Source organism: Aphelocoma coerulescens (assembly GCF_041296385.1).
Source record: "Aphelocoma coerulescens isolate FSJ_1873_10779 chromosome Z unlocalized genomic scaffold, UR_Acoe_1.0 ChrZ, whole genome shotgun sequence".
In the NCBI taxonomy this organism is placed as follows: Eukaryota; Metazoa; Chordata; class Aves; order Passeriformes; family Corvidae; genus Aphelocoma; species Aphelocoma coerulescens.
Window position 1 is genome coordinate 43,254,050 of NW_027184085.1, and position 27,347 is coordinate 43,281,396.

At 34.9% G+C, this 27,347-nt stretch overlaps 1 protein-coding gene across 1 annotated transcript in view; it reads right to left on the reverse strand.

The window, feature by feature from the left end:
- Window positions 1-27,347, reverse strand: part of ADAMTS19 (ADAM metallopeptidase with thrombospondin type 1 motif 19) — a 135,718-nt gene that overhangs the window by 48,666 nt on the left and 59,705 nt on the right. The window contains exons 8-10 of the mRNA XM_069002224.1: window positions 16,211-16,316; window positions 6,004-6,144; window positions 5,291-5,441 (exon numbers count right to left, since the gene is read on the reverse strand). Of these exons, the coding sequence (XP_068858325.1) occupies window positions 5,291-5,441; window positions 6,004-6,144; window positions 16,211-16,316 (398 nt within the window). The remainder of the gene's footprint in view (window positions 1-5,290; window positions 5,442-6,003; window positions 6,145-16,210; window positions 16,317-27,347) is intronic.

Below are 27,347 nucleotides of genomic sequence, written 5' to 3' on the forward strand. Positions count from 1 at the left end.
AGTGAACTGTATTCTAAAAACACTCACTTCACCAATTGTTAAAATAAGCATTCAATATTAGTAACTTTACTATTCCCCAAACCCAAGAAAAACTAAAATTTGTGGTTTACTTGTAAGGTTTTAATCTCAGCTTTTCATTTCAGTCAAATCACAAATAGACTCTTTAGTTACAGTTCAGATTGTACTTCTGTTCCAGAGGTATGAGATATGGAGATTACTGTCAGCATCTAAGTTTTGAAATTTAAGGATTTCTGTATAAGGCCAGGCAAACACCATGACACACCATGTGGGTTTTTCATTAGCAACCCACAATGAAGCAGATCCAGTCTGATTTGAAAACAAACAGAAATCTGGAGGCCAGTGTCAATGTTACTGTCACTCCAAAATCAGGGCACTTATACACCAGGATTTTACTCCTCTGGGGAGAAACTTTCCTCAGTCAAAATCAAGATATCTAAGCTAACATTCACAAAGGTTTACTAGTTGTCTATGAAAAGTACAGTTCAACAACCATTACAGCTTTCTAGGTGAGCCAAGGGAAGGAACAGATATCGGAGATTAAAAATTTACAATTGTGATATTAGACTATTCACAATCTGTAAAATAGTTCTCTGCATGGACACTGGAAAACAAAATATTGCCAAGCACACACAAAGGACTTTTTTTTAAAAGAATGTGTTAGTCATGAGTTTTTAACAGCAAAAGCTTGTAAAATAAAACATGAAAGTCACAATGTACTATAGAAGTAGCAAAGGTCACTCAAGCTTTGGAGTTTTGTGGGGGTTTTGTGTCTGTTTGGAGTTTTTTAATTAAAATATTGAGGCAGGTGTATGTGAATCAGAAGGATGCATTTCCAATCATAAAAGCATATGGAAAGAAAGTTCAGTTGAGAGGAATGACCAAACTGGGAATGACAAAAAGGGAATTTTACAACAGTATTTGTGCAAAGTCAAGATTGTTTAGAATGTGGTGGTTGAAACGAGGACAGATATTTCACCAGGACTATAGCATTTCCATTACTTTTGTACTTTTCATTGTGATCTTTCCCTGAAATGCCTTAAAAATCACCATGAAATACAACCACTCTCCTACATCTTTGCAAAGCTCACAGCTGTGTTATGACAAGAACTGTTTTAGTGGAACTGACCAGATAGCATTCACATCCTGGACTTTAATCTTAAAAGCCAATATTTAATAGTTCAACAATTGCATTAAATTGTCAAGTTTTACAATCCCGTTTAATCACCAAGAACTACTTCTGGGCCATGATCTCACTATCTCTTATGTGAAAAAATGTTAGGATCTAATTGATTCTTGCATAAGACATTATGGGCATAAAAGCAAACTTGGCTCCCTTACAAGGTAAGCATGGTGATATGGTATAAATCTTGAACCTGGAGATCCACTTATGCTTTTCTAGGGTCTAAAAATTTTGCTTAAGATATGAAAAAAAAGTCTTTGAAATAAAGATGAAAAGGAAAAAATAAAGTCTGCACACCATTTATGAAAGGGGAATGGGAGGGCTTCACTTAGGAAAAGATAGGAATAGGATCTCAGTGGTTCCTTCAGTTCTTTACTTCATTTAATAAATTAAATTATAAAGAGGAATTCTTTATAGCAAGGGAGTATCATTAGCATCAGTAGTATTTCTCAGAGGTTGCCATGTAATGTGTCTGTAAAGTGCAATCTGAAAGTGCTCCTCAGTACTAACAGTTGTAGAAAATTACATCTCAGCACAAATGCAGTATTGATTGTACCAATGATATCTGTAGAATTAAGATTATTTTTCATCATTACCCCATTGTTTTCTTAGTTGAATATCTGTTACACATGAAACACAGTTGCTTAATGTAGAAGACAGTATGGAACTCTGCTCATTAAATAATCTTCCAGTCTCAAAAAACATAAGATTGTGACATAGTTCATAATTTATCGTTTACACAGTTATACTGAAGTGCATGAACTGTTCAGCAAGTAGAACATGTCCAAAAAATCCTGGGCTATAAATTGTTGGATTTACTGACATTTAAATGAACCTTCGAGGAGTGTGTTTCTCTCATTTCCTGGCTTGTGGACAACAACTATAACCATAATAAACTGCCAGTTACTGGCAGAGTAGGAGACACTATACAGAGATTAAAGGAAGTAGTCTGGATATCACAGAATATTCAGTGGTCACCTATGCATAATTAAATAATTATTGTAATAAAGTAATACAATAACTAATGAAATACTGCATTCAATTTAGAAAGGTCTTCTAAATGTTGATTTCTCTAATGGCAGCCACAATAATTTGCATAATGAACAAAAAGAAATTTGAGTCATTTTTATATTAAGTAAAATGCAATTATATGCAAGGTTAGATTCAACATATTTGTTTTTTGTATCTAACATCTTTTTATTTCTGAAGAAGATGATAAAATGAGATACTGAGTAAGAGTGCTTCACAGTTAGATGATGTTGGTGTTGCACAGTCCACGTGCTAGAACTCATGAAGGATTTCTGGAAAGTTTAAATGGTTCGGTTCTAGCCCAATTCAAACAGTAACTTCTTTTTCCTCCTTTCTCTTCCTAAACAGGAAGAAAACATGTAAGAGAAGGATGACTTTCTTATCCTCTGGGCTGTGCTCTATCCATTGCTCTGAGTTTCCCCTTCACCAAAGAAACATTATTTCTATTATTTAGAAGTTCTATCTCAAATTGGACTAGCAGGAAACTTCCCTAAAGGATGTGATAAATTGAAGACCCACAGCAGGGAACAAAAGAAGAAGATCTGAATACGGTGCCTAAGCTTGCTCTAAGTAGCTCGTCAGGTCTAGAAACTGAGGATCAAGTTTCTTGGATTTTTTTTTTTGTTGCAAGGAAGGTAAAAGGCTAAATTTTGCTTCCAGATAAAAGAACACAGAAGAAAACCAAACCAACAAGGTGACTTTACAGAGGTCTCAAGGAAGCTTTGGAAAACTTCTCTTCTACTTCACCACTCTCACCATGTTTTCTCAATTTTGTCCTTAGTGTTGTTTATTCATTTGTATGTAATTTCTAATAGATCAAAGGTTCTTAAAATTCATTGCAATAATGTCTTGGTTCAACATTTCATTATACCATTTCCTGTTCAGGGTTGACAGTTTTGCAGAGGATTTCGGAAAAACTGCAGACGGTTCTTCCCCTTGCTCTCTTCTCAGAAACTGTTATTGGGCTCTCTTTTTCTAACTGTTAAGACCATAAGATTATCAAGTAACACATTTGGTTTTATGACAAGAACTAAAATTAAATTGTAGTTTGTCAGGAAAAAAGAATAGTTGAAATGAACACAGGCCTTTTTTATTGTCTTGAATCATTACTATATTCTTTCTTCACAGCAAACCCACATTATACTTGGATTTAAATTAAAATGGTATACTGATACGAATATTTAATAGGAAATTTCTGACAATTTTAATATCAGTATAAATATTTAATATAAATATAAAGCAATGATCCAGTAAGTAGGAAAAAGCAGAATAATTTAGTTAGCTTAAAATAAGTGATTTAGCTGAAAGGTGTCCTCTTACATACAGAATGTCAGAAGAGGGGAACACAATTGAAGATGACTAGAAATGGACAATAAGGTGTGAGCACCTAGAACTTAAGTACTCTCTGTGCAAACAGTTGAACACTACCTGGGTAATATTCACTGAATTTAATTTCCTAATATTTCTAAAATAATAATGTAAACAAAGAAACCTCAGAGTCAGGAAGTCAAAAGAATATTCACTGCATCTATGAAAAAAACACAACAAGCACAGGACAACTTGACTATCTGAATTTAAATATCTGAAGTGGAACAAAACACAAAGGTAATAATAAAGGGACAAATGAAAAGCATACAAAGGTATTATGCAACAGCAAGTCTTGTCTCAGCAAAGTTTTTGTCTCTTTCTTCAATTACTTTTGAGAATCTTTAATCATTAAAGAAGACCTACAAGAAATACTAAACACTCTGCCATTTTCTTGCTCAAAATAGACTCCTAGAGAATGAAAAACAGAAATCGCATCCTTCAATTGAAAACAATGTACTAAAAAGCAAGAATCAGGTTGAAATTCATGAAAAAAGCCCTTGGAAGTAATGAAGAACATTTGTAGAACTGTGACATTGAATTTTACTGCTCATGGCCAGAGTGAAAATGTTTTCGATAAGACAGTTAAAACAAAATCCAGAAACTATGGCTTTTTTTTTTCCTCTTCAACTCTACCACTCTCAGCATGCCTTAGTCGTACATGTACTGTAATGTTTCCTTTGAGGGTCTTTTAGATAAAGATTAGTCTCAGTGAAAGTCTCTGAAGAAATAGTACTGTGTCCAAACTGAAAACAGGAAGAGAACTGAAGAACTAAAGGGGAAAGGAATTATGTTTTCCTATTTAGTACTCCTAACCTTTTCAGACTATCTGCCCACTGATTCTGATGGAATTTTATTTCACAGTTCCTCTAGTCCCTGCTCTATCAATCCATAATCCAAGCTCTTCACTTATTTGTGTCATAGGTTAGCAAGCATAACTGCCCGGTTACAAACCCAGCCCGCGACAATTTGTATATCATCTTCCCATCTTGTCTTGGTTAGTGTCTTAAGGGCTTCCAACATGTTTAGTCTCTCCTGTTGATGTTAAAAAAGGTTGACTTTTCCCTGTAAAAACCATTCTGAAACTGCTTCTTCAATCAGATGTCTTCTAGTATCAGTTCATAAAATTAGGAAGACCTGTTCAATTTTGCTAATCTGTCTTTTTAAGGTTAATATCTAGTGACACTGCTTCACACTGCTGATGAAGCAACATCAGCAAACTGACTTAAGTACTGGAACTCCTCTTGTCATGGCACTGTACAGCTCTGCCTGGGCTCACAGGGGCCTCCTGGGAGGTGCAGAGAGCCCAGCTAACACCATTATTACTCCTCCAAGCACAGCATAATCTTCTGCTGGTCAGAAATGGCCAGTCAGTACCCAAACCATAATAAAATGGAACCCAAGTAATAAATTGCAGATATTCCACTTGCTGCAACAAGAAGTCTTAACACTATGACATCTTTTGTTTCTAAAGTGCAAGGAAAGTATCAATAAAACACATTTCAGGATATCCAGAGACCCAAAGCACGACTTATAAGAAAATCAAATGAAAATGTACATATTAATTTTTGGAAAGCAAATGTAAAATTCTTATTTCAAAGGTGCTACATTCTCTACCAAACACATGTACAAAAGCTATTCTTACACAAAAATTGGATGGCAGATGTATTTTCTGAAGTACAGACACAGCCTTACCTGCATTTCTTGGCAAAAGGAAGCAGTTGGTCCAAAAAGAATCTGACACTGCTCATCTGCAGTGTATGTCATTCCTGGGAGCTTAGAGGGAATAATCACAGAATTGAGGCTCTGAGGATTCGTCTGTACCAGACAGTTACTGGCCTTTGACCTGGTAATATGCAGAGATTCATACGCTGAGCAATCCAAGAGTCTGATTGCCACACCAACTTAAACTTGCATACAACATTTGAAATACGTGGACAATTACAATTTTTTTATTCATCAGCATTGGGCTGCTGCTCATGTTTAAACTGATATGGCCCACTTGCTTTAAGTTGATGTATTCCGTTGCACATTTGCAGAAACATAATCTAATCTATCAGCATTTCAGACATTTTAGCATAACTTACCTAATGGATTAAGGTTTTGGTAGCCAAACATTTCAGTACACAGCATATTAATACACTGTAAATATAGTGACATATATAGAATTTGTATATAAGTATATAAGAATATATTCATATACCTTAAGACATGAAAACATAAAAATCCATATAATTGCTGGAAACAGATTTTAATATTAGATTGAGATGATTTTAAATATTTTGACGGATTTTGCAAAACAAATCTCCCACAGAAGTAAAAAATATTTAAAACTTATTATTTCAGTATATTAATTGCAACTATTTGTAAATGACATACAGTAGGAGTTCTTTTCTTTAATTATATACCTGAGAAATCTTTCCAGATCTTCCCTGCTGCACTGAGACCATGAAACATCCCCAAGATTCTGTCCTTTAATCCACTCCCCAGACATGATATGGACACCATCTGCACAGGATGGGTGGTCATTGTCGTGGTTTATCCCCATGCTGAATTTTGAAGTGATTAAAAATAAAACAAAGCACAACAAAATAACAGGTTGCTTTCAGAATTTTTGTAAGTTTAAAACTCTTGCAAAGGGCTGTAAAAAGCTCATATATACTACATGTAGGAACTCTCTTTTGATTATTTTTCCCATGCTGTATTTCATAGAAGTGCATGGAACCATGTGTAGAGGCCAATTCTATAATTAAAGATGAAAGTGGAGCTGCATTTATTTGATGAGAAATATTGCATTCTAATCATATTTTCATTTGCATTCTAATCATGCAGTTCAAAACATATTTTGGACAACTTTCTGAATTTTCAAAACTGCACAATTACTGCAAGTTTAATGAATACTACTTCTCTTGTAAATGGGCAACAAAAATACTGGAAATTTATTTTTTAAGATTAGTGATATTTTGGCAGTGATTCTATCTTCATTCTATATGGAACTGATTGGTTGAAATTTTACAGAACAGTAAAATTATTACTCCTTTAATGTGTAATTATTGTCAGTAAAGAAAAACACCTAAATGTGTTTTCAATCTCTTGTTAAAAGGAACACTGATGAAAATTAAATAGATTTTGATTTTAAAGATGTAGCATCCATATGCATCCCAGTGAGTTCTCATACTCAATGCACTGCAATAAAAAATTCTACTAAATACCTGCTTGAAGCTGATGTTTTAACAGAAGACTCACTGTCACTCACATTCACAATCAGCAAACAGAGAGGAATAAGATACACTTAAATAAGATTTTCAAAATTAGCTAAGTGGATCATGCTTGACTTGTATTATAAGAAATAAATACACTCAGCTGTTTTTGAAGATTTACAAATGAGTATCAGATTACTCTCCAGAGTACTGGATTTAAAGTAGTGCTGGAATTTTGTAGCACTAATCTGCCCTGCAGAAAAGCAAAGCTTCACAGTTGATAAAACTCTATGCCTTGTATTGATTCTTTCACTTACACACTGCAAAGACAGAATAAATTTGCTGTGTCTGTAGAAAAACTGGAGTACATCACGCTTCTCTTTATTTCACCACACCACAGTGGCAAATGGCAAAAAAGGCCTGTCTCCCAACACTTTTATTCTCTACTCTATCCCAAAATCTATTCATGACTAGACCAAATTTTACATAAATTTGCAACTTGCTTTACTTTGTGTTTATTAATGAAATTGAAATATCATGTAGGGCTTTACCTTCCCTATAGAAGTGCTCTGTGTCTTACACTGATGTGTACATCCCACAGTCTGGAGCTCTGGATATTTTGCTATCTGTAAACAGTATAACTGAGGCAAGCAAATCTGTCTTACTCTCATCTTAGCCTCTGTCTTTTCCTGACCTGCCTGAATGGGACAAAACATCTACACAGAAGTGCCTCTGCACTTGCTTTACATTCTCCTTGCATGCCTCACATGCACAATTTGAGATGTCTCTATCTCCAGAGTTATTTACACCTGTAAGAACTATGGAGGAAGACACAAAAAAATCTAATGATACTTCACCTTGTGGACTACATAAGAAATAAATTTTGCTTATAGCTCTTTGAGTTATATGCTTCCTTAGCGCAAAAGTACTCATTTAAAAGCACTCATTTGTCAGTATCACATATACTGTAGGATTTAAACTAAAACATTTACAACACAAAATCTTGACAAAATTTATTATACAATTGATGGCTCCCATTTATGCAGAGTGGAATTAATGCATTTATATGTTGTTTAAAACATTTTTTAAAATGAAAATTACAAAACCCCTGTAATTTCTAATTATTATTATTTCCCTTCATTCTGAAGAGCAATTCTTGAAGCTAGACTTCACAAAACAGTCTTTCTCTAAAGTCATCCAGAAAAATGTGTGCTGAGCTGAATCATGATCTTGACAGTTTGAAAAAACAATTACACTAGCCACCACTGCATACATATATCAGTGTACCCACTTTTTCCAATCTACTACCACAGAAGCATTTTGTAAAGTTTATTAGCAAAAGAATTCTGAGGAAAACATTGCTTTAAAGTAAGAAGTAGTAAAAACTGTTGGACTTGTAACAGCTGTGTATATCAGCTATTTAAGCACTAATAAAAAACCTAATTCTAATAATCATCCAAGACTTTAGCTGCCCATATTTTTATAACACTTCTCCTATTCTGCTTTGACATTCAACTGTAGTTCAAAATATCTGTACTAATCCAATGGAATTCATTCCTCAATTCTCTTCACCTCCAAATTAAGTACACAGAAAAAAATCCAGAAAACAGTAAAGACAAGTATTGAAGACTTTGCCTACCTGAATGAATAAGCATTTAAAAATGCCTATTCAAAAGGTAAATGTAGGTTGTATGTTAACAACAATTAACTAAATCGCGAGACAATATCTGAGAAGTAAGCTACAGAAGCAACAGAACCTGCTCTTAAACATTCTCAGAAATGTTTTCTTCAGTAAGTGCTTTTGATCTCTTCTGTGGAATGGTAGTGACTGCATATTTTTATCTGACCTAGTATCAATTACAAGACCACATAAAAGTCAATGTGCAGCAGAACTGACTTCTGATTTAATTTCTCTCATTACATTATGTGTGTGGTGAAAAAAAGAAGATGAACAGTCATTGCTTTCTTATTTACAAGAGGGTGAGTAATGTAAGCATGTGTACCTACTTCTCCATTAACAATCAAGGATATAACAATATTCAATGCCTGCAGTGGTGGTCATGATGTTTTCTAGCCTCCCTTGCTGCCCATGACAACTATATCCTTTCACTAATACAAAGGTACCACAGAAACTGTGTCTGTGTAAGGTGCTGTTCTGCCTCTTCCTCTAGAATGTACTGTGCACTTAGCACATTGCCCCCTCTCCTCTCTCCCACAGCTGTGATCATTCAACCTCATGCAAGAGTAAAGCAACACCATGTGCATGTGGGAAGAAGACAAAGGAGTTTGGGATTATAGGATAACTTTGTAATAGCCTGAAAAAACACAATTAACAAAGAAGACAGCGCTGTACTTTAACCAGTACACCATGTCTATATCTAGAAATAAATTATATTTTTAAGAACAGAAGTGTTATTTATTCAGTGTTACATAAAAATGCTCTACCCATTCTGGTTAAGGGCTGTATATAGCAGATAAAATACACAAGTAGGAAGCATTCTATAGAATGCCTTCCCTAAGTAAAATATTAGCAACATTTAAATTCACACTATGCAATTAAACTATATTTTAATAATCTCAGTTTAAAAGTATTTTGGCAAAGAGCCTTGGTCCAATAAACTCCACTAACAGTATCAGTCAAGTCCACTGAAAAAAATATTTTTATCTAAAAAACCCTATAAAACTTTTTTAAAAGATTATTTATGGTTTTAGTGATATCATGTATAACGTTGGAATCATTTTTCCTAAATCTTTAGTAAGTAAGTAGGAATAGTACAAAGAAAGAAACATCATTAAATTCTCTGTGGAAATCAGAATTAACAACTCAGGCCACTGAAAGTAGAAGAAAACTATTAGTTCAATATTTCAGTTAAAAAGCAATTCTTTTGCAACTAACTACTGCAATTATATGTGTACAGCTGGAATCAGACAACAGCATCTCTCGTGTCATTTTAGGGAATAGGTTATATTCTTGCATTCAAAATGCATTCCAGTGTCAACATACTGAATAAGTACTAAGTATTACAATTTAACTTGACCTTATCATAGTGAAGTATTACAAAATCAAAGCTCTTTTAAGCCTCAACAGAGGATCTTCAGTCATTATTCTATATTTAAATAAGCTAAATAAGGTTATGCACACACCTTCTTGGAAGAACTAGGTCTGCATTGCTATTTTATATTTCTCCTTGCTGTAGGACATCAAAATTCTTTGATATGTGCTACTTTCATGACAACATTAATTTGCTCAGTGACCCCATATGCTTCCAGGTGAAAGCTTTTTATTATTTATTCATTATTTTATTTTTGCTTTGCAAATGGCAGATGATGGTTGTGACCATCCTATTACACTTAAACTTCAAGTAGTGCAGCTGAACGAGAATGATGCTATTAAACCAGAACAGGCTAAGAAGGGACAAAGATCAAAGAGTAACAAAAACTTGATATAGGAGCTATTAATTAGGTCAGCTCAGATAGATGTGGAGAATTACTTTAGGCTTATCTGTAAACAAAAAATGAGTGAATTAAATAAAGATAACTACTACTGCTCACATTTTTCCAGTCACTAACAGTGATACAGATTAGAAAGCAAGAGATGGATTAAGAAAAGTGCAAGAGCAAGTGGTCAAGGATCCAGCACTAGATTACTCACTATAATAAATAGATTCCCAAATACTAAAAGAGCTACTTCTTCCAAGTCATATATAGAATAAAGGAACGATGAGCATAAACTGCAGATCAAGTATAATACTACTAGTATAAGCTCAGGAGAGACTGAAAATTACTAGAAAACTTTCCCTTTGTGAAGGAGAACGTCAATCTCTGAATGCAGTAGGCAGTTTGCATCTGTGATGTGTGATGGGATCATGGTGCCATCTGATCTGCTTAAAAACTCGTATTAGTAAAAGTGATTGCTACACAGTATTTGGAAATTAACTACAATTTTTATCCTACATATTTTTTCCATTCTGTGAAATAAATCACAAACATAACAAATTCTATTACCTTGAAAATAAAAATTCCTTTAAAAAGTATTATTAATAACAATGTTATCTTCCTTATTTTTTTCACTGCTTTCTTTTTTGTCATCATTTTGTGCAATAGTATGCTGGAATGATCAAAAATCGTTAAACTATGGACCCAGAAATTACAAGGTTTAAAAGCTTACATCAATTTTTCTAATCTGAAATTTTGCAGTATCATGAGGATGTATTCAATAAATGAAAATAACACCCCTTCTGTGACTAAGAGACACAGAGACAGAAGCTATACTATTTTCTCAGTACTTTTATTGTACTTTTTCAACAAAGTATTTTGTCACAGTGCCATCTTTATAGAGAAAAATATATAAAAAGACCAAAGCAGCTACAGTTTTTATAAGCTTTTTATAAGATGGTTTGGGTTTTTTTTTTAATTTTTAAAATTTTTTTTGTTGTTTTTTTTAAAATCCCAGTTAGTGAAATATTAAGTGTTGTATGATTTTTTTGTATGTCCTTTAAAACATATAAGGGCTTCACAGATCATTGAATAAATGGGATAAGACACATTTCAACTTGTAAATTAATTATTTAGCTGAAAGTGAAAGGCAATTGACCCAGCTACAGAACAACTATGATGGTAAAAGGTAGAACATTATTTCTTTTGAAAAGAGTTTATCATCAAAGGAAAATCTACTGAACAAGGAAATCTCAATCTTCTTGTTAATAATTAGATGATCTGAAAAATTAGAAATAAATAACTATTTGCAATTATTACTTCTCTTTTGTGAATCATTAATCATTCTCCACAATGTTGGCAATTCAGATTACATTTTCAGTCCTAAAACAATTGGGTAAAAGTACCACATGCAAATTAGTATAGGGATACTAACATACACTGGATGCAGTCCAGCTGACTTTGCAGCTTTTGCTGAACAGCTGGGTTTTTTTCTCTGTATCTCCAATACTTCTACCACCATGCTCCATCATGCTGGATCTAGACAAAGATGCCACGGTCCTTTGACTGAAGTATATAAATAATTTAAAGCTTTGTTGTGACAGATGTATTTAGCATCAAAACACGAAAATATAAATTGCCCCTTGCTTAAAGTTTTTTACAGAAATCATATAATACAGGAAAAGCATTTGCTTCTGGCAAATATGACACCCATGCCACATTCTTGAGCTATTACGTACTTGGTGAAGAGCTAAAAAAAATAGTTTTCTTATCGAAAAAAAACCACTGACACTGATCTTTTGCCAACTTTTTCACAGCTCTTTTAAATGTATTAGATTATCAATTAAGCCTTTGTAGGATGCTGCCCAGTTAATAACTGTTTAGTTTACAAATGTTATCCTAAGCAAAATCTAACACAAATCCATCCTGAAACAGTATAGCCTGGCAGAAATGCGACTCTTAATACCTTGCTAGAGAAATGGTTGACTAATCTAAATTTCAAGTAAAAAATCACCATATCTTTCAAAGTTACTAAAATGCTGATGCAGTGCTTCTTCCCTGTCTCAGTGCTTCATTTCTTCCTGAGCTGTTTCTTTCTTCAGCTGTCTTGCTACCAGCAAAAGGCTTGTGATGCTTTATTTCTGCCTGGCATTGCAGTGATGTGTGAAGATCCTTCCGTGACTAGAACTGGACCAACAAAACTAATTTTCTTTTTCATGGTTTTTAATACCAGATAAGTTTTGAGTAAGAGTAAACAGAAATGCTAAGTATGTAACAGACCTCATTATTTTTCTGTTATCTGTAATCTTAAGTGTATTTTAGTGTACAATTTTCAGGCCACTGAAGTTTGGAATGATACACCCATGTGCCCAGTAAGACCTTAAGCTGATTGAAGAAGCCTAAGTATATGACTTTGGAACACAGTCTACTTTGATATGGATGCAGGAAAACAAGAGATTATCAACTTTTAAAGAACTTACACACTTAACCACGAAAAATTAATGTAAGGTAATACAGTTTTTAATGACTGATTACACAGACAGAGCTCAAAAATCAATTGTTGACTTAATTAAAATATCATCTCCATTCAGATACACAAGGCTAGAACAAAGACATTTCATATTGCAAAGTCAGGTTTAGTCTGCCTTTGTATTTCATTGAGAATATTTCTGTTTTAATTGGAAAAACTAAAAAACCAACGACACAATGCTTTATAATAAACATCCATGTATCACCAGTACACAATATCAGGGTCTCTTCTCCCAGGCAACTAACAACAGGACAAGAGGACATGACCTCAAGATGTGCCAGGGGAGTTCAGGTTGGATATCAGGAAAAATTTCTTCAATTAAAGGGTGGTTAAGCATCAGAACTTTCTATTCATCAATACAATGACAACTTTGTTTGTATATGCTCTCAGAAAACAAAAATCAACAGCATCTAAATTGTGTTAAGTTTTGAATCTATTTGTATGATAACTTATGGGCAAGAATAATATTTGTTGTACAGATGAGAAAAAAATGCTATTTTTTTTCTTTATCCTTCAAGAAGCAAAGTCTTTGGGAAAGCTATTGCTTCCATGCTGCTGAACTAGACTCTTCACAAGAGCAACTAGAATGGTTAAAGGTATACACACACAAAAAACAAGGTAGTAGCTAAATGACTTCAAGATTCAAAAAGAGTTAGTGAAAATTTTATAGAAAAGATGATGTGTTGAAAGAAGAACAATTTATGACTGGTCTGTATGGTGAGCATTTAAACTCTGTTTCTGAGGCAGTTAAGAATGAGCAAGACAAATCCCTGTGAGAGATACTCTAGATATGTTTGAATTTGCTGAAGTCCTTTCCAATAGGATCTACATTCAAATGTTTGTCTTCAAATATTTTTATATTGTCTCTTCACAAAGGTCCAGCTACTTCTAGTGTCTTCCTTGCAACTGCCAGGGCCTGGCTGGCAAACAGAGACAGTCAGGAAAAAAACAAGCAGAAAAAACAAATGTCTCTAAAATACCACCTTACACTCTTACGTGCAAGACCACTCTATTTCCATTTGTGACAGCTAAGGACTCTGACTCCATAATGAAGCAGGGATTAAGGTGAATGCCCTTCTGCCTCTGCATATTTTACACTGGAGGATGCCCCCTTTTTCTTTTTTTTTTCTTTTTTTGTTTTCCCCAGCAGCTGCGCATATATCTCTGGCTACCTATTCTTTCATTTTTGTGGTAGTCCTTCTATTTACTATCTGGTTTGTTACTAGCCTTCATGAGTTCAGATTTCTTGAAGAAATGTGTGGTTCAATCAACATCCTGTCTTTCATAATGACACAAGGCTTGATTTATTCTTTATTTCCACTTTTTAAAAATATCTATTACATTACCCACAGAGAATTGTGAGGATGTCTCTAAGGACATCCAAATGCCATTACTACTGTGAGACTATGATGGCTGGGATACCATCATGATTTGTTTTTCCAAGTTTATTTGAATTAGTATGAAAGGATTTGAAAGCTCTGCAATTTCATTTGTAGCCTTGTAACTTTTCTTCCCCCAGGATTTATGTATTAGCAATTTAAGTTTTACGTTCCTGCAAAATCCTTTCTCTTTCAAAGTCCAACAGCAGTGCAAAGCCATGAAGATATTTCAAGTTCACAAACAAATGTAACACAGGTTATAGAGCCTGGCCTGTCCTGCAGCCTTGGAAGAATTGCTAACAGCACCAGTGAGCTTCTCTGTCTACCTTGTTTCATGTGCTGCTTGGCATCTAGGAGACCTCAGCATGTCAAAGATAGGTTTGATTGTCTGCTGCAAGACAAACCTTACAACTGTGCATCTACATAAGCTTTTTGAGATCAGTAACCCACATTCTCAAATTTGCTACTGCACAACCAACACACCGCTCGTAGCTTTGCAAGAATTTAATGTATCACCATTTTTCAGGGAGCATAAAATGTTACATTTCTTGTTGATCAAGATGTCTCTTTTTTCAAATACAGTGATTCTGCTGTTAAGGTCTCTATTGTCTAAAAATATTTTTACTGTGTTGGGCATAAAGCAGTACTTACATCTGTTATTATCATACCTGTCTCAAACAATTTTCTAATTTACTCCACCAGTGAACTTATCTGCAGATCACATTCAGTGATTGTTTCTTTCCCCTTATACTTGGAACAGAAAATAAGTCTTCCTCTACCCATTCCCTCTTCTAATATCAGCAAACACTACAGCAAAAAATAGAAATAGAATGGTATGTAGCTACAAAACACAAATAATATTCCTTTTAAAGTCTTTCATTTATCGCAACTATCATGCAAGCAGGCTGGCTTACATTAACCAGGAGTTGCTTTCTGCAGTTATGAAAATGTAAAAAAAAAAAAAAGAAAAGTAAAAAAAGGAAAGATCAATTTCATGTGGCAACTTATACGTAGTGTCAATCTTTATATGATTTCTCTGTATTTGCTTATTTTGCATCCAGGGAAAAAAAAAATCAATAGAAATATTTTAAATTCCATTTTTTTCTTTCAACTAACTTCATGTTTCAACATTAGATGCTAGGATCTCCATTCTCAGAAAGCTTTGTCCTAATTTAAACCAAGTCACTTTTAATTCAGTGCTTGTCCTAAGATACCTAACCACACATTTAGCAGAACATCCCTCTCTGTTGTCTCTCTGAAACTGACATTATAATACAAAAACACAGATACCTGGCACAGACACTGCAGACAAAAACGACAGATAAATACATGCCTCCCTTTTGTTTCAGTTAGAAGTAAGACCTTTTCTATTTCTTTTTCTTTACAAGTAGTAAAGCCAAGAATGAAATTCAACTTTTATTAACAGATTTTATTATTGCAAAATGAGAATTTTTCACTTTGGGTTAAAATATCTGACACTGAATGAGTTAAAACATGCAGCCCAATTGTGAAGGACAGTTTCCTTCACCTTCATTTTGCCATCCTTCTCTTCTTCTGCGAAGAAAAACAGTATTAATATTGCAATGACCAATGACTTATCTACACTTTAATGGGATCTATCCTGAGAAAGCCAAACTAAATAAGGATTCTTCCAACTTATGATCTCATTAAAATGTTTGTTGGCAGCAATTGCTGGAGTTGGGTCTGTTACACAACACCACAGTCAGAGAAGTAAAAACATCCTGGGGTACCTGTTTTTCCTCTACACAATGGCACTCTTTCCAGTTAATCTATTTATTTTGTAGCTATAAAGATTTTTGTATTACTTCAAGTTGTAAACATTTTCTTAAGCTACATACTATATAAAGATACATGGTATTATTATTATTATTATTATTATTATTATTATTATTATTATTATTAACAGAAACACTATTTTCCAAATTTTTCATTTCATTTAAATCCCCTCCTTACAGAAAAAAAGAAAATATTGAAGCACACAACCAGATTAGTCAAATTGTACTAGTATTACGTGCAAACAAATACTAGAATTTAATATCCACATACTTACTTGTGACCCATTTCATGGGCAATTGTAAAAGCGAGATTCAGACCGTTGTCCTCTGCAATTATACATTTTCGTTTTTCACTGCACATTCCACTCAGGTATGCTATACCTAGGAAATACAACCACCACATTCAATTATTTTTAGTTATCACTAACTTTACATATTACAGGATAATTACACCCAAACAAGACTGAAACACAGTCTTGTTGTGGTCAGAGTCATCCTAGTATATAAACAGATAGGACAAAGGTTTACCTACTCATTTTGCAACCAGTGGTAATATTACCTCACAGTAATGATTACATGGACTGCAATGTATAGAAAATGCATTCCTTAAAAGCACTGCTCGGTACCTTAATGAGATGTGATACAACACATGTATGAATGTCAGTACTGCTGTAAATGAAAATAGATGTCTACAACAATAGAGCACAAGTTTGAACAGGTGCTTCCTCTGACAGACTTAGAAGAACAGAGTGCAAAGCACAGAGCTGCGTCCCTACATTTATCACTGCTAAGTACTGACAAAGCATTCAGCCTGTTAGTGGTTTTAAAAATGTTTAGAAGAGTCAGATGTCCCAGAAGGAGAGTGCAGCCTGTCAAACATATTTGTTGTGGAGGCTATAATGCCTCTACTACATAACACCTTAGTTTCCAAAAAACCCAAAGAAGCTTCAGTGGTAGGGTTTTGAGTTCAAGTTCAGCTTTTAAAAGTAGAGTGTCTATAACTGTAAAAGCTTGAGGAACGCACAGCTTAATTTGGGTTTTAGACCACAAACACATTTAGCAGGGACAATTGTCATCACACGTCGTTTGAAAATGTGGAGTAAGCAACCAAAACACAGTTTCAAGTGTTTGGCCTTCTTCCCAGGAACTTCCTTTCAGTTGAATGGTGCCCTCCAGTTCAGCATGTTTGCTGGATATTTGCACATAAAGGTCAAGTTTGAAATGTTTGAGATTTGAATATTTGAAATAATATTTGAAATTTAGTCATAATTATCATTCCAAGTTAATAAGATAAGTCATTCTTCTTACAGTCCAAGTATTTGTCAGTCTGTGAGCACAACATCTCACCCACAAGAAGTAACCCGATCACTATTCTGGCAGTGTTGCCCTCAAAAGAACTGGCTGAAAGCTTTTGGACACAGAACTTTTGACAAAAAAATGTTGTCCAGGACTGAACAAAACAATGACAAATTAAATTTGAATAAGGCAGATTATTTCAACTTTTAGTAATTGTTTCCAAAAGAGGGAATAGCCATCTGGGATACAAAAAAAAAAGCAAAAGGGAAAAAAAAAGTAGTCCTTCAAATGAGACCTTATGCTAAATGTAGGTGTCACTGACACGAACTTGAATAAAAATAAGAGAAGAAATGCTCAAATGTAATGTTTTATTTCAAAAATGTTATGCTCCAATGGCTGAAATAAAAACAAGAATATTTCTAAAATCATTTTGTGCCTTGTAGTTCCACAACTGTATGCAACTTCTTTTAAGATTTGATAACCAAACTGAAAAAGATAGAAAGACTTTTAATGCTGGAGTTTGAAGTAGTACAGCTGGTAACAATACAAGAAGTGAACATTAGTGAACTTCAGCCATCATCAGCAAACTTAAGAAGTGCTCCAACAAAATAGAAAAATCACTGTTGCCAAAGACAAAACCCAGTACTGCATTTTGAAGCGCTGGGAGTGATCCTTTACTATAATGCAAAACATTCCAAAATACCTTTCTTGTTGCACTAGTTTTGGTTGTGATAGAGTTAATTGCCTTCAGAGTAGCTGGTAAGGAACTATGTTTTGGTTTTGTGTGAAAACAGTGTGGATAACCAGGGAGGTGCTACTTGTTGCTGAGCAGTGGTTATACAGATTCCAGGCCTTTCCTCCTCCTCACACCACCCCACCACCAGGACAGCTGGGGCTGGGCAAGAGACTGGGAGAGGGCACGGCCAACACAGATGACCCCAGCTGAGCAGGATATTCCACACCATGCAGCGCTGTGCTCAGCAAACACACTAGGGAGGTGGTTGCCAGGGGGCTGATGCTCAGGGACTGGCCAGGCTTTGGTTGGTTGCTGATGAGCAATTGTTTTCAGCAGCATCATTTGTCTTTCTTAGCTTTTACTTATCTCTGTTATTTTCCTTTTCATTATTATTACTATCATTATTACTGTTATTTTTATTTCAATTACAAAACTATTTTTATCTCACTCTTATCCTTGCAATTCTCTCCTCCCATTTCACTGTGTGGGGAGAGAGCAAGGAGCTATGCGGCGTTTAGTTGCCATCGAGCTCAGTCATGACAGTGTTGATGGCTATTCTCAGTTGGATAAAACTTACTTGCCAGAATCTACAGAGAGAGAATTCCCAAACTTCCCTCTTCCTGGTGATGCTCAGTACTAACAGAAAACTGTATGATAATCTCTAGTTTTCTGAAGGGAAAAGTAGTCCCCTAACTTTCTTCTGACCTCTAAAATGGCAGGTTTTCCATAAAATAACATGAGTACTACCAGCTGCTGTCCACTATCCTGACTGCCCCCCCGTCTACTCCCAAAGAATTATGAATGTTTCAAGTTTTATACCTGTTCTGCAAAAGAGGCAGTCAGCAGTATTACAAACTTTCAATAATACTCATATATTGATCATATAACACTCACATAATGCTCATATATATCCTCATATATCAGAAAAAGTTATTTTCTTCCTTGGAATTCTTTGAAGAAAATTGATTATGTTTGAGCTTTATAAATATGGCAGACAAAACACAAGATTTAAATTTCATTGAGATTAACTTAGATTACTGATTCTAGAAATTTCTGAAAGCATCAAAAGCGATTAATGCTTTATGACTTCTCCCCTACAAAACAAAGTCAACCTCATGTGTGCCAGCCACATTCAACAGCAGCTATGGGGTGTAAATCAGCCAACTACTAGCTGTGAACTAGTTTCATGTCTTGTCTTTGATTATGAATTTCACATGCAGTGAAGAAGAAACTGACTTCAGCAGCTGCTCTTGCTTAGTTGTCTGTGTATTAGTTAAGAGACAGAATTCCTTCTTTAAATATATTTATGTTCACTGCAGCTTCCTGTAGTTTATTAACACATCTGGAACTGCTCCAAGGTTAAATCCACATTAAAAAAAAAAAAAAAGAAAAAAGAAAAAACCAACCCCCAAAACAAAAAAATCAATGAACAATTGCTCCCTTGTTATGATTAAGATATTTCTAGTGAACCCCATAGCCTCAACACACTGTTTCAAATTAAAACACTTAGTATTTGAAAAGTGTTGGCTAGAAATCAGTAACTTCATCTCACTGAAAATATAAGGAAGGATCCAATTATTTATCTATAAAACCTATGTTCTGAAACAAAAAAAATCTTGACTGAATACATGTCAAATGCAATATATTCAAATTACTTCCCTCTGCGGATAACTTTTTCTCAAGTTAATTCAGAAGAAAATACATGCCACATCAATTAAAAGAGTAAAGCTTTAGCTTTATGCCTACGAAGACCCACATAAGGGACTACATTTTCTTATCAAACATGGAAATATTCAAATTAAATACATGCTGCTTCAGAAAAGAAGAACTTTTCCCAAGTGATAGCAGTAGTTTATTATTCCTGCTATTAGTACTACCCACAGACATGAGCATTTCATTCTACAAACTATGATAAATGTTCTTGTTTGCTAATGAACATTCTCTTCAAATCGCCAACCTTCTTGTTCTTTCAAAGTAGGTACACATCTACACCCTCTCTGTTGAAAAGTGCTAGTTCAGCTGACAGGGATGTTACACTTAACACTTCACCAGCTAAAGTATCTGAAAAAGTCTGTTAGCTTTACCTACTCATTCATGGCCAGTTGCCTGTAACATAAATACACTACCTGTGTTAAAAAGGCTGTTGTCAGCATTCCCCCCAGGAACAAAAACTCCACAGTAAAAAAACTCCAAACAGAGTCACATTAAGAGTATGCAGTCAAACTTACAAACATTGGTCTTCCTTACAGAGACCATAAAACAAATAGGTATGACTCTAATAATGCATTCTAAAAGGCTAGAAAATGGTTCTTACTTTTCCTTTTACAGTGAGCCACAGTAAAAATAGAGCTAATATTCTATAAGTCTAATCACCCAAATTACTTACTAAATTTCTTTTCCTCTTAAATTTCTTTTCCTTCTTAAATTTCTTCTCCTCTGAACTTCCTTGGTTTCACAACACATTAAAGTTTTTTTTGTCATGGTGTTAGCTATGTGTTTATTCATAACTTCCAATAGCATGATCATTTGAATTATCAGTGATGCACAAAACTCACAAGCCACCACAATAAAAACATAATTTAAAGCCCAAGTACATCTGGCTTTTGATTCACAAATAAATATTTTACAGTAAAAAGTACTTAAAATATATTTTAAATGAACTGGCAAATCAATGGGCTTGTCAGCATAAAAAAACCCATTATTTAACTGCACTTTATTACTAATCTAAAAAATTATATTTTTTAGCAGACCAGATGCTTTTCTTAAGAAGCAAGTGTTCTTAAGAAAAAAGTTTTCCACCAAGCCGACACTTCAAAGTCTAATTAGCACAAGATGTTCTGAAGAGAGTCACAGATGACTTCCAGGAAAAACAAGTCTTGTCAGTTGTCTGTGAATCAGCAGCTCTTAAACATGTTAGTAATCAAAACAAGACAGCTAACAATCAGAAATCTCAAATGCAAAATGCAAAGCCCAGGAATATTTATTTTTCTCTTTTAAAGTGGGACATATAACAGTGAGGACAAATATACCTATACGTGTGTGTCTTCATCTTAACAAATACACATCAATGCAAGACATCAGAAAAAATGTCTTCAAATCAGTTTCTGTTGCATTTTTCCCAAATGTAACTTAAATTTTTTTCATGTCTTTTGTTATTTTATGTTTTATGTACATCTTAGAAAATCCATGCTTTCAGGAGAGCATCAATAACTACACTAATTTTTAGGTACTAGTAAGTATGTGATTTTGTGTTTCAGAATAGACTATTAAGCTTACTTGTACATCTTGAAACAAATTGCCGCACTTGAATCCTAAGAGCAGGGAAAAAGTCTAAAAATGGAGAGCGTATGTGTATGCCATAGATGCAAAAATAAATTCTGAATGTGTGTTTATACATTTTTAGGTTCTTAGTTCTTGTAATTTCTGAAGTGTCCACAGGCAACTGAGATGCTAATATAGGGATGGGATGGCAGAAGTGCTGGAAGATACTAATTTTCTTCTAAAATGAAGCCCACGTGGAAAAAATTTCTTCCAAGATGAATACACAGAGGAGACAATAAGTAAATTTTCCCCACTGCCCATTCCTGGCCTTGGCTGACAAGGGATGTAGGGATGCCCTGAGCTAAAGGCTGGCTGCATCTCAACTGTCAACTTTAATAGTCAGCAAAGTACTTATCCTCTGAATTTGGGTATTCCTTCTTACCTGCATCTACTTGGGTCCATACCGTGTGATGGCAACTAACTCCAGAGTGTAGTTGCCCACAACAGTACATATTTCTCTTCTTATGAAGATTGCAGAGGGAGTACTCTAACTCAAATACAAAACTCTGTTCATCTATTCAAAGTCATTTACGCCTTCCCAGACCTCTGTCAGCAATTGCAATGACCAACTGAGAAGATATAGCAAATTTAGTAACTCCTCAGGCAGAAGCCATCTACACCTATTTGACATTTTACAGCCCACTGCACACCTCACTTACTCCTGTTCTACTACAGTCTTTCAGACAAAAGTGGTTATAGTCAAAAAGACTGTAGTAGCATGGGTCAATAGAGGAGCAACATCATGATTTTTCTGGGGTTTTTTATTCTTTCCTAGTCAGTCCTAACGTTCCGTTTACTCAGCTGATCATGAGGGCCAATGGGATCCTGGGGTGCATTGCAAAGAATGTGGCCAGCAGGTTGAGGAAGGTGATCCTGCCCCTTCTATTTGCCCACGTCTGGGGTACTGTGTTCAGTTCTGGGCTCCTCAGTACAAGAAAGACAAGGAGCTACTGCAGAGGGTCTAGCAGAGGCCACAAAGATGATTTGGGATCTGGAGCATCTCTCTTATGAGGAGACACTGCAAGAGCTGGGCCTGTTTAGTCTGGAGAAGAGAAGACTGAGAAGGGATCTCATTACTGAATATAAGTATCTCAAGGGTGGGTTTCAAGAGGATGGTGCCAGACTTTTTTAGTGGTGCTCAACTGCTGGACAAGGATCAATGGCTATAAACCAAAACACAAGAAATTCCACCTCAACATGAGGAAAAACTTCTTTCTATTGAGGTTGTCAGAGCACTGGAACAGGCTGCCCAGGGAGGTCATGGAGTCTCCCCCTCTCTGGAGACATTTACACCCCACCTGGACATGTTTCTTGGTCACCTGCTCCAGGTGAACCTGCTTTTTGCAGGGCGATTGGACTGGATGATTTCCAGAGGTGCCTTCCAACCTAAAAATTCAGTGATTTTTGGAGAAATGCCCCTTATCATTCTCTGATCTCTTTCCTGAGTGGCAGCAAAGCCCATGATTTCATACATATAGGCTAAAGACTAATTTTTTTCCTTAATATGCATTAGTTTGTCTATACTTCCATCTTCTCTTTCACTTCCCTTTCAGTATCTTGATATCTGTGAACCATTCTTCTTGTCAGTTTTATACTGAACTATCCAGAATGCTTCAAATCATATGAATGCATATGCAGGCCACCACTACTCCAAATAATTTATGAAGCAAGGCAGCTCTGAACTCAAGGATACCTTCTTCTAATGTAAAAACTGACAAGTAATTCCCATGTCTTCTTTTTAACTTATAAGTCACATACAAAAAATTCTTAAAAATTTAAAGGAAAATATTTAAAGCTATAAAACACTGTAACATGGTCACTAAGTACAGTCAGTATACTTTTAAAGTCTTTTAATTGCCCTTTTTTTTATTAAAGGCAACATCACCAAGTGGAAAACTTTTCCATAAAAATATGCATGAACAGGAAAAGACTCAAATGGAAAAGAAAACTGCATAATGTTAAATGAAAAGCAGAAAGCCATAAATTTGGGAAAGTCACAACTTCCTTTTCTCCTCATTTGACCTTCCTTCTGTAATCTAGAAAGAAAAAAAAAAACCCAACTTGAATAGCTTGTATATAATTAGTGTTGAAGAGGTCCTAAATCATTCTACTCAGAAGAAAATATGAAAAATTGGATATGAAGTTATATGTAATAAAAATTTTCTTTGCTTCATATTTTCTCATACTACCAACATGAAAGAAAAACTAAATGTAACCTTTCTAAGAAGTAACTAAATCTTCTAAGAAATTGAAATAGTTTGATCCATTACTTTAACTTCCTCATGGCATAATTTTCATGAACAATTTTTCTAGATGTTTGCTTTGCATGGCATAGAAAATTAATAAGAATCTTGAGCTACATATAAAAATTAAACTTTTGGACAGAAGTAGAAATGTCTATTTTTAGGACCTATGCAATAAGCACTTTCAGTCCTTAAATTATCTGGTAAATTATAAGACTGCCTTATGAAATCTTCATGGAACTGCTGTATACAATTAAGTAAGATGTGACTTTGAAGACACCTCACTTATTTGGCAACAAAACTGAATGAGGCTCTCTTAGTAAAGGGAAAGCTTGTTACTTAAAGAGCTGGCAACAGGTTAGAAGCTTAGCATGAGAACAGCTTTTACCAAGTACATACATAAATAAGTTAATCTTGAGGATATGCTTTTCACTGATGCATTGGACAGACATGACAGATACACTGCTTACTGTGAATGATTATCACATGCCCCCGATAATGAGTTTGGGCCTGCTTCCTACCACAAAACTGCTTATGTACACTAACAAAACCCTTTGTTATGCTACAAAATGATGAGATGATGACAGTGAATAGTGCAGTACACCACAGGAGGTAATTTTAAGAACTTGCTTTCTGTTTTCCAACTTGTTTTACAATTACATTTTCTTTCAAGGTAGGCAATGTCACAATGTTGCTTTGCAGTCTTTCAGGCTTTTCAGCACAGAAGCTAAGGAAAGATTGCTAGGAATGGATCATCACAATGACTTGGAAATACATAAAACAAAGCATACACTTCCCTTCTGTACCTTTGTGATCATATACACCACTAGTCCAGACTGACACCTATATTTGTATAGTGCTCCAAGGTGCACGTTATGATGGCTGCAACTTATTCGACTATCTCTATGCTTCTGTGTACATAAATATATACACTTTTCTTTTTCTGCTCTTTTTATTGTTATTTAGTCCATCTTCCTTTTTTCTTTTCCACATCTGCTTTTCTTAAATAAACCTGTTTATTAAAAAAAAAAAACAACCTTTTGGTTCTTGGTCAGTAAACCCTTAAAAGAGATGTGGTGGGCAAGGGTGATGTACTTATGAAACTGAACAAAGAATGTAGGGAGTGACTGACAACAGCTGCTGCAAAAAAAACTGAACTCAAGAGGGACTGGAGAGTTGGCTTTAGATAAATGCCTGTATCAGTTCAGTGGATTAACTGCTTGTGTAAATATTTATCCCTGAGTTAATCAAAAGAGTGCGAATGGCTTCTTGAGTTAGCCACCCCAGCAAGGGGTACGTGCATATGTAGCTCAGCCCAAAAGGGCTGTATAAAAACTGAACAACTGACAAAATGAACTGTGAACAGAGCAATGGGCTTGAGCTGACTTTAACTCACATGTTCCTTCCCAGCACTGGGGGATGTTCAGCATCATGACAGTGAGCATATGAGGGCCAATAGTGAGACTGAGATTTGTACTGTGATCCCACTGTATATTGTAATGGCTATACAATGGCTTGCACTGATTTCAGTATGCTGCCGTATCATCCTGCTAAATCAAAATCCCACGTAACATCAAATGTCTTCAGACGAGTACATTTTGTTTGAAACATTAAACCCTCCTCATGTGGAATACATAATAGAACCTGGTCAGAGAATTCTGACCCTTGTGCATTTCATTACTCTCCACAGAAGATGTTCTTTCAAAGATAGAAGAAGAAGTAATACTGTTCTATACAGCATACATACAGAACTAGCCTTTCCTAAAACATATTCTCTTCCTTATTGTTTTCAGTTTGAGTCAAGTTCTGTTCAGTTGCTGGAAACTAATCTTATTTCAGGGCATATAATAGCTCTCGAAACTGTCAGGAAGCAAGTGGGAACACTGTGAACATCTGGAATATGTAAGTGGTTATCTGTGTTTAATAGTGCCACACAAAAGATTGACAATAGAGGGGTTCTTGAAAGCAAAAATTCTCTGTGAAGTTCTTTAAAGAGACAAATTATTCTTCAGATCATTTAAAAATAAATGTCCCATTGTAAAAACAGATAACAGGAAAAAAGCTTTATGAGACCTCCATTTTTCTTTCTGGAACATTTTTTTAGAAATTAAACACCTGACACATGGGAACAAATCTTCCATGCTTGAGCAGCCTGATTAGTGCTGGATGATTTATATCTGGTATTTGTCCATTCAAAAATTTGTAAGAAATAGAAGGCATAGATTTACTACGACAAGTATTAAGAAAGAGTTAACCTTAACAAAAAGAGAGAACAAGTTCATTTCATAGCCTAGTATAATTGTGCAAAATGTTTTGGAGGCTTACATACTGAAGCTTCTGCTGGGGTATGACTTTAAAAGGGAAAGCAGGAACAACAGCTTCTAGTCTGAATTCAAAGGGAGATACCTCTGCCAAAAAGGCAAGTGAAATTTTAGTTTTCCAAGAATACCATAGTATAAGAAATCACAATATGAATACTTGCTACCATTAAGAAACAGAAACTTACCTCATTTGATGAAGACAACTCTTTCTAATAATTTGTTACAGTTTTGCTCTCAGATACTTTCTTGCTGCTGCCAGTCGTTTAAATTACCTTTTTTTTTTTTTTTTTTAATTTAATCACTATTTTAAGCATATTTTTATTAAAAAAACATATGGAAAGGTTTGGTAAATTTAAAAATATATTAAATGTCTGGAAGACATTAAAACACCCCAACATTTTCTTTTAAAGTATTTTTTTAAGCAGTCTTATCATTTGATGTAATGGGCCCTCGCTTAAGGAAGTAGGAAGCATAGTGCACAGAAATAGCATGTTTATGAAAATGCTGATGTAAGTGTAGGTTTTAGACTTCCATGGGAACTATACAGGGGCTTTTAAATTACTCTAGTTTTCAAGATCAATTCTGAGGTAGCTTTTATTTTCTAAATGGAAATTTGACAGCACTTCTGTAACCTTAAAAAAATTGTGCTGGCCTTCAAACTTGAGTGCATATGTCAAGATTTAATGTCCTCTGTTATTTCTAAATAGAAAAAACAAAAAAGCAAAAAATATTTATTGCACTCCTACTTCAATGCAAATGCTGTATGTTTACAACTCTCTCTTGTCTCTGATTCCACCTCTGAAAAAATTTGACTCTCCCCATAAAAAATATGACGACTAAATGCAGCCCTGGAACACAAGATGATACAATTAGCTGTCAGAACTGCTTCCACTGCTGTGCCATGTGAGTTCATTTTAAGGTATTTTAGAATACTACAAGCCTACAACTCTATACACTTGGATCAAAATATATTAGCATCACAGAGTAAAATTTATACTAGCATTAATTAAGAATTATGTCCGACTAGTGAAAATATTCACCCAGGTGCTTATCTCTCTTCTTGCCTTCTTGACATTGGGATTTCAGTTCTCATCACATTCATAAAATGTGTAGCTGCTACAGCTGCCCCCATGTTCTGTACATCTACACACATTGCAACGCCTTTGAATTCACCTCCTGTCTCATGCCATCAAATCATGTTTTTTCCTGAATATGTTTCCAACGATTGTGTAACATCAATTCCCCTTACTGGTTTGATCTACTCATATCACTGATGCTTTTCCTGGTCTTAAAAAAATTCCAGCCTTGATATCTTACTAAGCTGATTCTCCTGTAATTTAATTTCTGGTGCCTTCTTCCTGGAAGACGGTTGCTACCATCCCATATGCAACAATCCAGTGTGAAATCGCTCACATCATTCTCACCCTATAATACATTATTTAGACCTATTTTTGTTCCTGCAACAAACTATGACGAAAACAAGACTGTCTTGCTT